General features: G+C 37.1%; 1 protein-coding gene across 1 annotated transcript; it reads right to left on the reverse strand.

The window, feature by feature from the left end:
- Positions 1–1,151: 1,151 nt before the first annotated feature.
- Positions 1,152–10,510, reverse strand: tmem47 (transmembrane protein 47). Its single transcript, XM_058072659.2, has 3 exons — positions 10,187–10,510; positions 3,018–3,158; positions 1,152–1,827 (listed from the first exon to the last, which is right to left on the reverse strand). Exons 1-3 carry the CDS (start codon positions 10,413–10,415, stop codon positions 1,649–1,651), a joined length of 549 nt encoding a protein of 182 aa, XP_057928642.2. The 5' UTR covers positions 10,416–10,510; the 3' UTR covers positions 1,152–1,648.
- Between the last annotated feature and the right edge of the window lie 4,515 nt (positions 10,511–15,025).

The raw sequence follows: 15,025 nt of genomic DNA on the forward strand, positions 1-15,025 counted from the left end.
CGTGACGTGACGTGACCACGCTCGGCAGGCGTGTCTGAGTATGGTAGCTACAGGAGCGTAGTTCTCCTCGCCTCCTCCCTGGTACGGATTACGTTCGTCTTACGGTAAGGGCTGCACCATGCTGGGAATTTACTATTTCATTGCTGAAAATTGAGATTGCGATTGTCCGGGATGATGGTGTTCTTGTCTGGTGCTGCTCCCAGCTGTTCTTCACGGCAGGTCCGTCCATCAAATCCAAGTCCGTAGGCTGCCTCACTGGACGCTACAGTTGTTCACGTAATCAATACGAGTCAAAAGAAAGTCAAATGAATTCCCGCTGACGAGCCTCACCGGCCAGGGCGAGGTGGCTCCACCGCCCTGGTAGGCCACGTTTGTGATGCAGCTCGTTCATTTAGTTCTTTGCGGCCACTGTTTTGACATGCCTTCAGCTTGTCAAATTAATTAAAATAAGTTTTTTTTTTATTTAGTCAACTTTCCATGGGAATTACTGATAGTTTTATTAGTTTTTATGCGTGTTGTCAATCACATAACCGCCACCACCAGCCCCTGAGCATGTGAATTGATTATTATTAATTAGCTAATTCATTTTGGTAATTTTTTTTGTAATTAAAAACTAGCAAATTGTTTAATTTCCCAATTCATTCAAAGCAGACTTAATGTCTCATGAGTTCCGGGCCTGGGATGCTTGATTATTCATGAATTATTCATTAACTCGTCACACGGGAATCAATATATTGCCGTGTGCATGCGTGTCTGTTTTCCTCAGACAGGAAGAGGTTTCACTCTGTGCATTGGTTCCGTAGAACAACGGCAAGTTGAGGAGCAATGCAAGGTTAGTAGAAATTAAACGAGTTGACTGCAATATATATTTTTAATGCACTTTTTTTTCTTGAAAGCAATGTAGTCTTGTTCTCGTAGACCCGATGTTGTGTATCGTCTCGTCTCATAACCGGATTCACAGAAACCACAACAGAAAATACTGTTTAGCTGCAGCCGTGCTCTGAATTGGCGGACAGTAAAATACTGTAGTACTGCAGTGGAAGGACCAGAATTTACCCTTAGTTTCAAATGCACAGGTTCCTAGGTATAGTATATGCTACATAAATGGTACCATCCAGTCGGAATATTCACAATATTGTGGAAATTTCCAACCATTTGCAACTAAACTTTTTATTGTATCTTCATGCACTGCACAGTTTTCTACACAGTACGATAATACACACCTTTTTAACAACTACAATCATTTTTGACAACAAAAAAAACACCATTTAGGCATCACATGATGCGTGAAGCATCAAGTTATCATCTGCCATCTTTTGTTTTTTTTTTACAAATACTTAATAGTGAATAACAATAACAATGCTATGCTAAAGAAGTCTATGACTTAATGGAAGTTCCAAAAGGAATGCAGCATTTCCTCGGGTGTGCTCTGTTTTGTCTAAGCTCCTTTGCTATTCCTTTTCCTTCCTGGAGCTGGGAATTCCTGATTAGGGCTATCTTTGCTCTGATTGCTTCACCGGTCCACCTTTTCATCCTCCTATGGGGTCATTGGATCCACATTGTACTGGTACGACCTAGTGGGCCTCCGTTAAGAGAGGAACGCTAAGATGGAATGTGTAAGAACATGCTGTTATCATAAGCCGTCATTCTAATAGTAGTCTTCATAGTTCTTGGAGTTCAGGCAGTAGAGGATGGCTCCCCCAAAGGAGAAGATGGTGGACCCCCATCCCAGGCCGAAGCCCCAGTTGAACTCGTGGTACACCCTCAGAGTGACCGCCTCGATGAACTTGATGGGGAACAAGACCAGACTGCACAGCTGGAGCACCACTGCCAAGGAAGGAAGGAAGGAAGGAAGGAAGGAAGGAAGGTGATGTAACATTGTTTACGCAAGCGACATGTTGTTTTAGCAATACTTGAATTATGATATACACTCATAATATCACTTGGTATATAACACAGACCTCCCCCAAGGCCAAACTAAACAAGCCGATTCAAGCGGGTGCCTGTTTATCGCCTTTAAATTGATGAGAAATGTTCATTTTAACCTTTTTTTTTAATACGCCCCCTACTGGTAAAAATATTTTTACAGGAATTAAATAGCATGTTTTCTTAGCGGCCACTGTTTTGTCAAATAAATTAATGAGTAATCAGCTTGCAGACAAAAAGATAATATTTTTATCAACTTGTCAACTTTCCATGGGAATTACTGAGTTTTATTAGTTACTACTGGTAAAAAAAAAAATATTTTTACACAATTTTTATGACAGGATGCTGGTTCGATCCTCAGTCCTCGTGTAATCACATCATTCTCCATTTCAAATTATGTAGCTATAATTTAACAAAATAATGGGAAAAAAAATAAAAAATGGCAATTATTTTCCAAGAATAAAGTCAAAATATTCAGAAAAAATACAATGTAATTTTACAAAAATAATGTTGGAATATTCTGAGGAAAAATGGTTGTAAAATTGTACTTGATTATTTTGCTGACAATGATGAATCAATCACATATGTCAGTTATTATATACATTTAAATGTATATATAGTTTCCCCCCACACATATTTTATTTTGCCAGGAAAAGATCTATTTTCTAAATATTCATTATTATTTATTAAATATGTATAGAGTTTATATAGAATTTGAATATAATTATATTTATAATTTACATATTTATATTAATATTTATATAATATATATAGTTATTTATTAAATAATATTATTTAAATATTCATTATTTCATTATATTAATCATGATTTCATTTTTTATTAAATGTAATAACATAAATATTGTCCAGAAAAAAATTATATATATATTTTTTTTAATAATTTTCTTTTTTGCTCACCATCTTGCCATAGATGACATTTTGATGGATTGAATCACATTGTGAATATGTACTAAATACGTTCTAAATACTTGACCAAATAAAGATGCTGTTCCTAATCTTGTGACCTAACGAAGCGTCCAGTAATAAAATGCCAAGCGTTGTTTCTGGTCCGTGTTAAATGAGCAGCGCACCGGCAGAGAAGAGCATGATGGCCACGGGCTTGTAGCAGCGACTCCTGGAGATGCAGCACAGCGACAGCAGAGCCACCAGGAAGGACAGCAGGGTGAGGGTGGCGCCGCCCAAAAGCAAGGCCAACGTGGCGATCTGCCAGTCTGGAACACAGAGCGAGAGAAGCGGATGGGACCACGAGGGAGGTAAGGTTTGGACACGGGCGTAAACATGCGGCACCGTGCTGACTACCGTACACAAAAAGAACCCCTGCTGCAGCTTGGCATTCACACACCCCAATTTGGGTTCTCATTTTCACACCACAATGACGACGGCGGCCACGAGGGAGTCGCTTGACTCGAGTAAATTTCAGTCGCTTGACATCTACACGGCCACTAATCCCGTCCTTACTGGAAACCAGCACGGGAACATTTCATTATAGTAGTACTACTACTACTACAACAACACAGCCAAAGTTCATCTCGGGCAATGAAAGGCACACTGTAAAAAAAATCCAAGTTGACTCAACTTAAAAAAATTTGTAACCTCGCTGCCTTAAAATTGTGATTAAATCTAGCAAATCATTTCAGATCATTTCGACTCACAACTAAGTTTTTCCAACTTAAAAGATCAAGTTTGTTTTGGGAACTTTCTTTATTAGGTCAAATAAATATTTTTGTTGCATCAACAAAAGAACTCAAGTAATCTCAACTGACTAGCTAATTAGCTCAAGTAAATTCAACTCACAATTAAATTGAAATGAACTGAAATAATTTGTTAACCTGATTTGAAAATGAGTTGAGATGACTTGATTTACATTTTTGATACAAACAAAATATTTGGTTATTTGACCTTTAAAAAATGAAGTTCCCACAACAAAGCAATAAGTCACGTGACCTTGGTCTTTTAAGTTGGAGAAACGTAGTTGTGTGTTGAAATTACCTGAAATAATTTGATAGATTTTAATATGTAAATATTATCTATATTTTTATATATTTTAATATTTAATATTTAAGATTTTAAAAAGATTTAATTTTTAAGGCAGCAATGTTACATTTTTTTTTTTAAGTTGGCGAAACTTAGTTGTGTGTTGAAATTACCTGAAATAATTTGATAGATTTTAAGGCTTAAGATTTTAATATTTAAATATTATCTATATTTTTATATATCTAAATATTTAGATATTTAAGATTTTAAAAAGATTTTAATTTTAAGGCATCAATGTTACAATTTTTTTTAAAGTTGGAGAAACTTAGTTGTGTGTTGAGATTACCTGAAATAATTTGATAGATTTTAAGGCTTAAGATTTTAATATTTAAATATTATCTATATTTTTATATATTTAAATTTTATTTTATATTTTACTTTTAAGGCAGCAATGTTACAATTTTTTTCAAGTTAAGTCAACTTGAAAAAAATTTAATTATTTTTTTTACAGTGTATATATTAATAAATGTATTTATTTACACCCTCCCTGGTTGGGTGTCATTCATCAGCTCATGGGAGGAGCCATCGCATCTATTAATTGCCTTTTCTTATAACTTGACTTTATTATGTGCTAAATGTATTGTAGAGCGATAAGGCATTTCACTGTAAAAAGTCCAGTATTGCCAAGAATATTTCCTTTCTTATGAGGCGGAGAATGCTGAAAAGTTCCAAGAGCCAAGTGAGGGAAGATAATCTTCTTAGAGAAGCAGGGAAAGCTGCTGGAATAGAAACAAACACCAACTACGTTTTTTTTTTTTTTTTTTTATCAACTATGCTTCAGGATTGAGTGTTTCAATCAGGATGTGAAGCTGCAGTCCAACAAAAAGCAGAGCGGGGCCAGGATGGGGCCAGGTTGGGACTCCTCTAACTTCACGCCAACGACTTTTGGTGAGCTTTTCCTCAGACATTATTCCCGCTTCTTCTCGCCAAAAAGGCCGCCATAACAAAATAAATAAAATGCCTTAATTTCATGTTGCCACAGGAAGCTAAATAGCTAGCCAATGAGAAAGAGTGTTGTGGTTGAAAACACTGCCCCCGAGTGTTTTGGTAGAGAATTACATGTCAAGCTGTACAGTAACTCCATCACTGTTTTAAAAAAATATTCATCAATAAATCATGCAGTTTCTTGGTTCAATACAGATTATTATTAGTCATTCATTCATTTTCTACCGCTTATCCTCACCTATAGACAAACAACCATTCACACTCATTCATACCTATGGACAATTTAAAGTGGCTAATTAACCTAGCATGTTTTGTACCCGGAGAAAACCCACGCATGCACAGGGAGAACATGGAAACTCCACACAGAGATGGCCGAGGGTGGAATTGAACCCTGGTCTCCTAGCTGTGAGGTCTGCACGCTAACCACTTGACCGCTGTGCAGCCCATTATTAGTCATATTCAAGCATATTGTACATATTTTTGGACTAAATTAACCATTTTCAAGACTATGATATGAAATCTGATATGGCTGTGGTGGAAAGAAATGTTAAAATATGCGTGTTTTTGTGTATTCGCTAAAAAAGGAACCCGACCCCTTCCTCTATAGTCCAACTGAGAGCGATGCTGAGACTGCAGCATCAAACGCGCGTCTTATCAGCGCGCAGGAGGCAAAGAGCGACTGGTCTCATTTCAGATTTGGAACAGACCCGCGCAGCCAGATCTGGAGCGCTTCAAGGCTCGGCGAACAGGAAGTGCCAAAGCGATCCTCTCTGATGACAGATGGAGGAGGAGATAGCGAGATCTTACGATGGGTAAATATCCTGCGGTGCGCACAAGTTGGACTTTCTCCCTCCGTAAGACGACGAGATGTGTGTCACAGAAGGGCCCTGAGTCTCGCTCGTAAACAGGAAGTTGTTGGTTTAAGCCGAGATCCCGCCCCCAGACTGCTGAGATAACACAACCCCCCCCCCAATACAGCACCGATATCAACGACACGGTGGACACTCTCACACCTTCATCTGCCATCCACACCAGCGTCCCACATTCCCTCCTCCCACCGCTGATCTGGAACCCTTCATACTTTTATCCTTGACGCTAAAACAGCCCGGCGAGCATCCGCTGTGTCAAAGTAAGGATTCATTTCAAGGCAAAGGCCCGACGCAGGGTGGCAGAACAAGGGGGGGGGGCAGAGACGGGAAGTTGCAATCCGATTACTGGGACTGGAATCAATAAAGCCGGGCTCATATCCAGCCTGAGGAAATGGCCAGTTGAGGCGTTTATGCTCGGTATGCTGACACAGACGCCGCAAGTCTTTATTTGGCAACAACATGCACTTGGAGAAAGATGGAACCCTGCGTGACCCCCCCCCCTTACGCAACCTTTGAACGACAAGCAAAGATGCTGTCACACTAACAAAAGAACTTTGCTACACTAACATCATACACTGGATCCCAAATCTGATCCACCGTCAGAAAGCCTTCATTCAAGACGGAGCCCCTGTCAGTGCTGTATTATACATAGAAAACCTGTTTACTACCCTCTAATTACACTTTACATCATTAGAGTCCTCTTGACATGAAATAACACCCCTATAGTCACCCTTACACTCCTATTATTCATTAAGACATATACATAGAAAGCCTGTTTACTACCCTCTAAATACACTTAACATTATTAGAGCCCTGTTGACGTGACATAACACCCCTATAGTCACCCTTACACTCCTATTATCCATTATAGGAGACATAAGACATATTGTACATAGAAAACCTGTTTACTACCCTCTAAATACTCTTCAAATTATTAGAGCCCTCTTGACGTGAAATAACACCCCTATAGTCACCGTTACACTCCTATTATTCATTAAGACACATTATACATAGAAAACCTGTTTACTACCCTCTAAATACACTTAACATCATTAGAGCCCTCTTGACATGAAATAACACCCCTTTAGTCACCCTTACACTCCTATTATTCATTAAGATGTATTATACATAGAAAACCTGTTTACTACCCTCTAAATACACTTAAGATTATTAGAGCCCTCTAGACATGAAATAACACCCCTATAGTCACCGTTACACTCCTATTATTCATTATAGGAGACATAAGACATATACATAGAAAACCTGTTTACTACCCTCTAAATACACTTAACATTATTAGAGCCCTCTTGACGTGAAATAACACCCCTATAGTCACCTTTACACTGTTATTACCAATATAGATAGATATTATTGATATTATTGATCTCCAAGTATAATTTCCATATAGTACACATAATAAGAGAAAATAAGACAAATGTTTTTGCGTTTGTTTTCTGAATGCCTTATATTTGTATTTTACTTCATTTAATAATTTCTATGCTTGAAAATGCTTCATTTAGGCCAAAAATACATACAACTTTAAATGTCAATTTTAACATTTAAATTGTCATACATGGATATTTTTGTACTAATAATAATAATAATATGGCAGTACAAAACAGCATGATTTATGAATGATATATAAAACAGGATTATGGAGTGAAGCTGTGACATTCCACATGCCAAGTAGCAAAGGATTCCATTCATTCCATTTTGGGGGCTGGGTTGCGGGGGCAGCGGTCCCAGTATGGAAGTCCAGGCTTCCTGGTCTCCTTCCTGGCCACCTCTTCCAGTTCCACCGGGAGGACACCAAAGGTGTTGGACAACGAGGTCCGCTGTGAGACATAATCCCTCCAGCGGCTCCTCCGTCTGCCCTGGGGCCTCATCCCGACTGGGCATGCCCGGAACACCTCACCAGCTGGGGGCATCCGGACTCGATGTGGGACTAATAAAGGCACATCTTATCTTATCAAACCGGACTCCCTCGACCCCTTGGCCCCTTGGCTGTCCGTGCAAATGATGACCAGAATCAGTGCCAAAGGGCGGCCTTGATGGGAACAGGGCGGACTTACTGCTGCTTTCTCCGGTTCTACAAGGACCGAATGGGACCGTGCCACCAATCCCGTACTCCCGGAACACCCCCCACAAGACACCGCAATGGACACGCTCCAATGCCTTTTCCCAAGTCCACAAAACACACGTAGACCGGTTGTGCAAACTCCCATGTACTCCCCAGTACCCTTGCTAGTGTGTGGATCTGGTTCGTCCGGTGTTCCGGGACCAGGACCAAAACCATATTGCAAAGGACGTACATATTTCATGCCAGTCCCCAAAAGTGTCCAATAAGAACAGGAAATGTCGCAATATTGGCAACTCTGAATACTTCGTGCTACATCTTCTTATTCCTTGGCAGAGCAGGTGTCTTAAGAAGGGTTACCATGCCAACCACTGCAGTATTGTTATAATGTTTATGGGTGAGGGCCAACAGGTGGCGCCACATCCACCACAAATAATGAATGAATTAAAAAAAAAAAAAAAATAAATAAAAATTAAAAATAATTTTAAATTATTTAAAAAAAATTAAAAAACATTTTAAAAAATTAAAGAAAATTAAAAAAAAATGCATTTTGTTAGTTTGGTACGCGTGTTTATAAAATAGTAGCTAGCATGGTAAAGAGTAGATGAAAAAAACAAAACAAAAAAATCTCCATCATGAACTCTGCTCACTTTTCTGGGAGACATCTGCAAATGAATTCCGCTCATTTAAAGTCAACGTATCGCAGCATCAGGATGACAGGATGACAGGTGTCATTCAAATGTCCGACAGTGGACGAGGAGCACAGCTGAGCACAATACCAATAATATGAAATTCCTCCAGATATGAGGAGCCCGTGTTCTTAAAATGAGCATTTCTGGAGCGCTGCACTTGTTTCCCAGGTTACTAATCTCCAGGCATCTGGATCTCTTGGGGGGGGGGGGGGGTCCTGGCTTGTGGGCCGGTGAAGAGACACAAAGGCTCATTCTGTCGGCAACAAAAGGCCAAATGAAACCCCAGCTGGACCGTTCCTGGCTCTCCTCAATTCCCACATGGTTCTCAAGACAAACATTTCAAGAAAAAGCTTAACCTAGATTCTTACAAATACAAAGTTACATGAAAAAAAAAGTTTGGCTCACTTTGCTTGTGGTGCTTTGATTCCAGACTGGAGAATAAGCTTTATTTCCCACGTGTGCAACCCGTTAGTCGCTCTCCTCTTTCATGGAGAAACGTGAGCATTTTCAATGAAGGATCCAATTATATCAAGTAATGAATATTCACCCATGAGCTTCCACAAATGCCCTCCGCTAAAATACTCTCAAGTACAAGTACAAGTACTACACCCATTTCATTGGGGGTGTCCTGTCCTGACTTCATGTTGTACAAATGCAATCCAATTATTCAAACAGCTAAAATAATACATAACTCATATCACCTCCTACTTCGCTACGGGACAAAAATTTTTTTTTTTAAATAAAGCTAAAAAAAACTTGAACTATATTAGGGAAGCAGGAAGTGAACAAATGTAACAGTAAAATAAATGAAGAAAAGAAAAGAAAACAACGAAAAAAATTACAAACATTTTATAAAATAAAGTAAAAAAAACTAACATTATATTATGAAAGCAGGAAGTGAACAAATGTAACAGTAAAATAAATGAATAAAATAAAATATTTTTTTTTTACAAATATTTTATAAAATAAAGTAAAAAAACAACTAAAATTATATTAGAAAAGCAGGAAGTGAACAAATGTAACAGTAAAATAAATGAATAAAATAAAAGAATTTTTTTGTACAAATATTTTATAAAATAAAGTAAAAAAACACCTAAAATTATATTAGGAAAGCAGGAAGTGAACAAATGTAAGTAAAATAAATGGGTAAAATAATTTTTCTTTGATTTTTCTTTTATTTTTATCTTTTATTTTCCTGAATAAAATATGTTTTTCTTTTATTTTATTCATTTATTTTATTGTTACATTTGTTCACTTCCTGCTTTCCTAATATATTTTTTGTTGTTTTTTTTTACTTTATTTTATAAAATGTTTGTAAAAAAAATGTCTTTTATTTTTGGATTTCTCAATATGGCCCTTAGTAGAAAAAAAAAAGTTTGGACGCCCCTGCTTTGCATCTTTTAAACATAATTGCATCCTTCATTTCAACCTGTTAATGTTTTAAAAAGTGACTTAAAGCTATCCGGCATCCTTTGTATCATTGAAATATGCATTAATAATGTAAATATTATTTCCACGGAACAATGCTTTGATGAAAGTAACTGAAATCTCTCTCACCCTTGCATGCTTTGAATATGAAACATCCCCCCTGAGTTGCCAAGTGACTGAATGAATGTGTTTACCGGTGCTCAGCGTCGTGCTGCAGGACCAGTCCGCGGAGCTGACGGGCTTCCAGCAGGACTCCCACAGGGACAGGTAGTACTGGTCCTCGGCTGTGACCCACGCCGGACTCAGCAGGGCTCCGGCATCCAGACAGAGGGCGAGGAAGACGCACGCCAGCCCCACCAACTTCAGGGGCGTCAACGTCGACACCCGCGCCTCCTCTGTCCCGCTCACGGAGGAAGACATCATCTTTAAGGCGTCTTGCCAGGCATGGAAAAGATGTTTAAACGGGGGAGATGCTCCCGCTCTGCCCCGACTCCAGAGGACGCTTGACCCGCTACTGCTGATTGACGAGGAGAGGAGCGCTGGCATAAACACGCGGTGCGGCACCTGCTGGGTCCTAGCGCACACCAGGTATGCGTCGCAGCATGGAAGTGATTCGTTTTCTCCCTACGGTTCTCAAATAGCGCCGGTGGGTCGATACGAGTATCGATAGCGACGATACCAAGATACTGTTAGATCGATACTGGAAGTGATGATATATATATATATATGTGTGTGTGTGTATATATGTGTGTATATACATAATTATTATTATTATACAATATCAACAATGTAACAATATGAGCAGCATGACAAACAAAATATGTGAAAAAATTATATATTATATAAATACAATATCAACAATGTAACAATATGAGCAGCACAACAAACAAAATACGTGAAAAAAATTATATACATTGATTTTTTTTTCCTTCACATATTCCACATAAAAAAATTATATATATTCACACACATATATATATATCATATATATTATACAATAACAATATAACAATATGAGCAGCACGACAAACAAAATATGTGAAAAAAATGTTTTTTTCTTCACATATTCCACATTAAAAAAAATATATATATATGTATACACACACACACACATATATATATATAATAGTCTACATATATACATATATATAATTATCATATATAAATATATCATATATAAATATATCATATATATTATACAATATCAACAATGTAACAACATGAGCATCACAACAAACAAAATATGTGAAAAAAATACTTTTTTTCTTCACATATTCCACATTAAAAAAAAATATATATATACACATGCGCACACACACATATATATATATATATATATAATAGTCTACATATATACATATATATATATTTATCATATATAAATATATCATATATGATATATAAATATATCATATATTATACAATATCAACAATGTAACAATATGAGCATCACAACAAACAAAATATGTGAAAAAAATTATATATATTTTTTTCTTCACATATTCCACATAAAAAATTATATTATATATATATATAAATACACACACATATATATGTATATATATCATATATATATTATACAATATCAACAATGTAACAATATGAGCAGCACGGCAAACAAAATGTGAAAAAAAATATATATATATTATATAAATACAATATCAACAATGTAACAATATGAGCAGCACAACAAACAAAATATGTGACAAAAAAATATATGTTTTTTTCTTCACATATTCCACATAAAAATATATATATATATACACACACACACACACATATATATATATATATATATATATATATATATACGTATATATATAGTTTGTGGTGCCGCTCATATTGTCACATTGTTATAGTTATATTGAACTCTCCACCCATTTATTGATATGGCCACAAATGAACGTCTGGGAAACAACCCAACATGGATGCTGACCTCGGCTAGTTGTCCTTGCAGTCGAATATTCAACTGATAAAGAATTGCTTCCTGACCTGCAGCACCGAGGCCGCCTTGGTCTTCCGTGGTGGTTGCACATTGTTGCTCCTTCCATTGACTGACACGGAACATTAAGCACAAGCTAAATCATCAGGATGCAAACTAGCAACTTGTGCTTTTTCCACAGCAGTCAATAAGCAGGCGAGGGTGTGGAGGTCATTACTTCCTGCGAGGGAGAGGAGAATCATGGCAAAGGTCAGATGCCTGCATGGATAAACTATTTCCTTATCAGGCTATTGTTGATATTATCAAAGTTTTAAATATGAATGTGACTTCAGTCAAGGTGATCCATCCAGGATGAAACCTCCCACGGAGGATGTCCACCTGTCACCTTTTTACTGACATCGGGTCACATGGGGATAGCGCAGGCTCCCGTCGCCATGGAAACCAGATTTCATTTGTGTCATACCACAACTCACTTGATGCTCTGCTGCTCCAGTTGGGACAAAATTGGGTCACTTTAAGTTAGGATGGCTTCAACATCTTTTGTTTGTAAAAGAACCTTGGCTAACAAAAACTAGCCACTACTGCCTTGTTTACTTGGAACTTTGGTGTGCCCCAAAGACATGCTGGGATAGGTTCCAGCATACCTGCGACCAGAATGAATATAAGCTGTGTGGAAAATGCATGGATGGATGGATAATAAATCAATGAATATTTCTTAGTATACAAATATCCTAAATGGAACAATTAGTCACCTTCAAGAGTAAAGAAGTCTTTTATTCCCATACATAACAATATACACCGTGGAAATTTTACAAGGCACAGAAGAATAAGAAGAATAAACATTTAACGTATTGTATTTAACGAAAGTTATTGTATTTTTTATTGTTGTGCACCCATATCCAATGTGTAAGTATCAAAGAATAAGCAGTATTGATTGTGATAGTGTTCATGAGCGTATCATGAAAATGTGTACTGTCCCTTTAAGAGAGGTCGCCACATTGGACGCCTGGAAGCAAACAGAGATGAGCGCATGCGCACCGACCGTAGCAACACTTCGGGGGCCGCAGAGGAGACGAGGCATTGGTGAAAGCACATTCTGGAGAGCGTAGACGGTAAGTGATTTTCTTTTGTATTATTGTTTTTACGACGCATTTTCAAACGAAATTGTAGCTATCTGGCTCGTTTACTTCATAAGTTAGAGTTTTAAATAATTAGCCGCATCCCAAGGCGACACGAACAAATCATCCCAGGTTGTCAAGTACGGGCGCTAGCTTGCCTCAACCCCGCTGACCGACATCTCCTGATGGGCTAGAGACCGTTAGCGCATCGGCAATGGAGCTTAGCTACGTAGCTAGCGGCGCAGTATACGTATATAGTATACGTATATATATTTTTGGACACAGTTGTCTTTGTAGCCGAGCGTCGCTCGGTCAGTGATGTCCCCACTGCTGGGGACTATTTTTGGGTTGGGCGATTTCCGTAAACCCACCCGTTAGTGTGAGTGGAGTGTTGGCCGCCATTGGTCGGTCACCCTCGGGCTGGGGATGTTTCATACTTATTGTAATACTTATACTTACTTAGTATTATTACTTGACTCAATGTCAACTGTGCATTCTTATATTATTGTTTATTAACCGTTCACTATGGTAATTATTTTTTTGTTTTGTTTGTATTCGCATTTCCGACAGGCGTCTCCAGGGACACCTAAGCACTTATGTTCGAAGAGGTTTTTTGTGCCTAAAAAGTAGTGATGTGCGACACCACTCATTTTTTTTTCATATCATAGCATAAAGAATACTATACATTTAGTTAATTTATTGATTAAATCAATAAATGAATACATTAGTACTAATTTAATGATTAAATGAATAAATGAATACAGTAGTAATATGAGTGTGAAAGAAAGTTGCCAGCAATTTGATAAAGAACACTAATAAATGTAATATTGCCAGGGTGCAATTTAAAACATTTTTCAGCTTGTAAAACTTCCTAATTGATGATTAATCGATTAATGTTTTAACCGAGAACTACTTTGCTATCGGATTTGTAGTTTTTTTTAAGTGTAAAAATGTCAATTACCTCTGAATGGAGCCATAAATTGAAGGCGGAGCTACATATCACGTGCTTAAGCGTATTGTGTCACGTTCCTTTTGTCTTGACGAGCCACACCTTTATTTCTTCAGCCAATCCACCAATTTCGGATCAACATTCGCAATAAAAAGTAGCGTCACACATGGATTACTTCCGGTTTCATTCTCCATTGTGGTTGTTGATTAGCAACAAACGAGGAACGTTGACTCAGCAGTAAAAACGCTGCCGCCGGTCTACTTGAGCGGAAAACCTCGCGGCCCATTCTCATCTCCAACACGGAACTTTGAAAGGCTCACGACTACACAGACACATAACAGATCCGAAAACTATGAAAAAGTGATGTCAAATTATAATTATTTGCTGCAAAATATCTCTGTTGATATTTTGGGATGTTTGGAAGGGATAAACTGCATGGGGAACATTGGCCAGGTTTGCGTAAGTGACTTTTTTAGAAGAAACGAATGAGGAAAACACATGTAAAACTGTTTCCTGACAGAATAATTATAATTTTAAAAAAGTTTAGAAAGTATAACTTGCTGATATAGTTCATCTTTAAACAGCTAAAATAATGCATAAGGCTAAAAATAAGCAATTAGCTAAAATGTCGTCCAATACTTCTCTACAAGAGAGGAGAAATATGATCTCAGGGACAAAATAATACAAAATAAAATAAATGAATAAAATAAAAAATATTAATTCATGAACAAAATGAAAATAAAATTAATTAAAGTTAATTAATAATATTAAAAAATATTAATATATTCATTTATTCATGAATGAATATTTTTTATTTTATTAATTTATTTTAATATTTTATTTTTTTGTCATGTACTGAAGTACAAGGTGATATGACCATACAATGACATAACTGTCAATATACCATTGACAGTTACTGTCAGTAACTGTAACTGTCAATATACTATGGTATACCTCGTACTTCGGTATGTGACAAAAAATTAAAAAAATAAAATAAAATTAAAAAAAATCAAAATTCATCAAA

This window comes from Doryrhamphus excisus, linkage group LG4, assembly GCF_037039965.1.
Source record: "Doryrhamphus excisus strain RoL-2023G ecotype Guam linkage group LG4, RoL_Dexc_Guam_v1.1, whole genome shotgun sequence".
Lineage (NCBI taxonomy): Eukaryota > Metazoa > Chordata > Actinopteri > Syngnathiformes > Syngnathidae > Doryrhamphus > Doryrhamphus excisus.

Coding starts and splice junctions, on each gene's coding strand:
- tmem47 (XM_058072659.2), bottom strand. CDS start 10,415: ATGATGTCTTCCTCCGTGAGCGGGACAGAGGAGGCGCGGGTGTCGACG. Junction 3,159..10,186: donor CAGCACGACGCTGAGCACCG/GTAAACACATTC, acceptor TCTGTGTTCCAG/ACTGGCAGATCGCCACGTTG. Junction 1,828..3,017: donor CATCATGCTCTTCTCTGCCG/GTGCGCTGCTCA, acceptor CTTCCTTGGCAG/TGGTGCTCCAGCTGTGCAGT.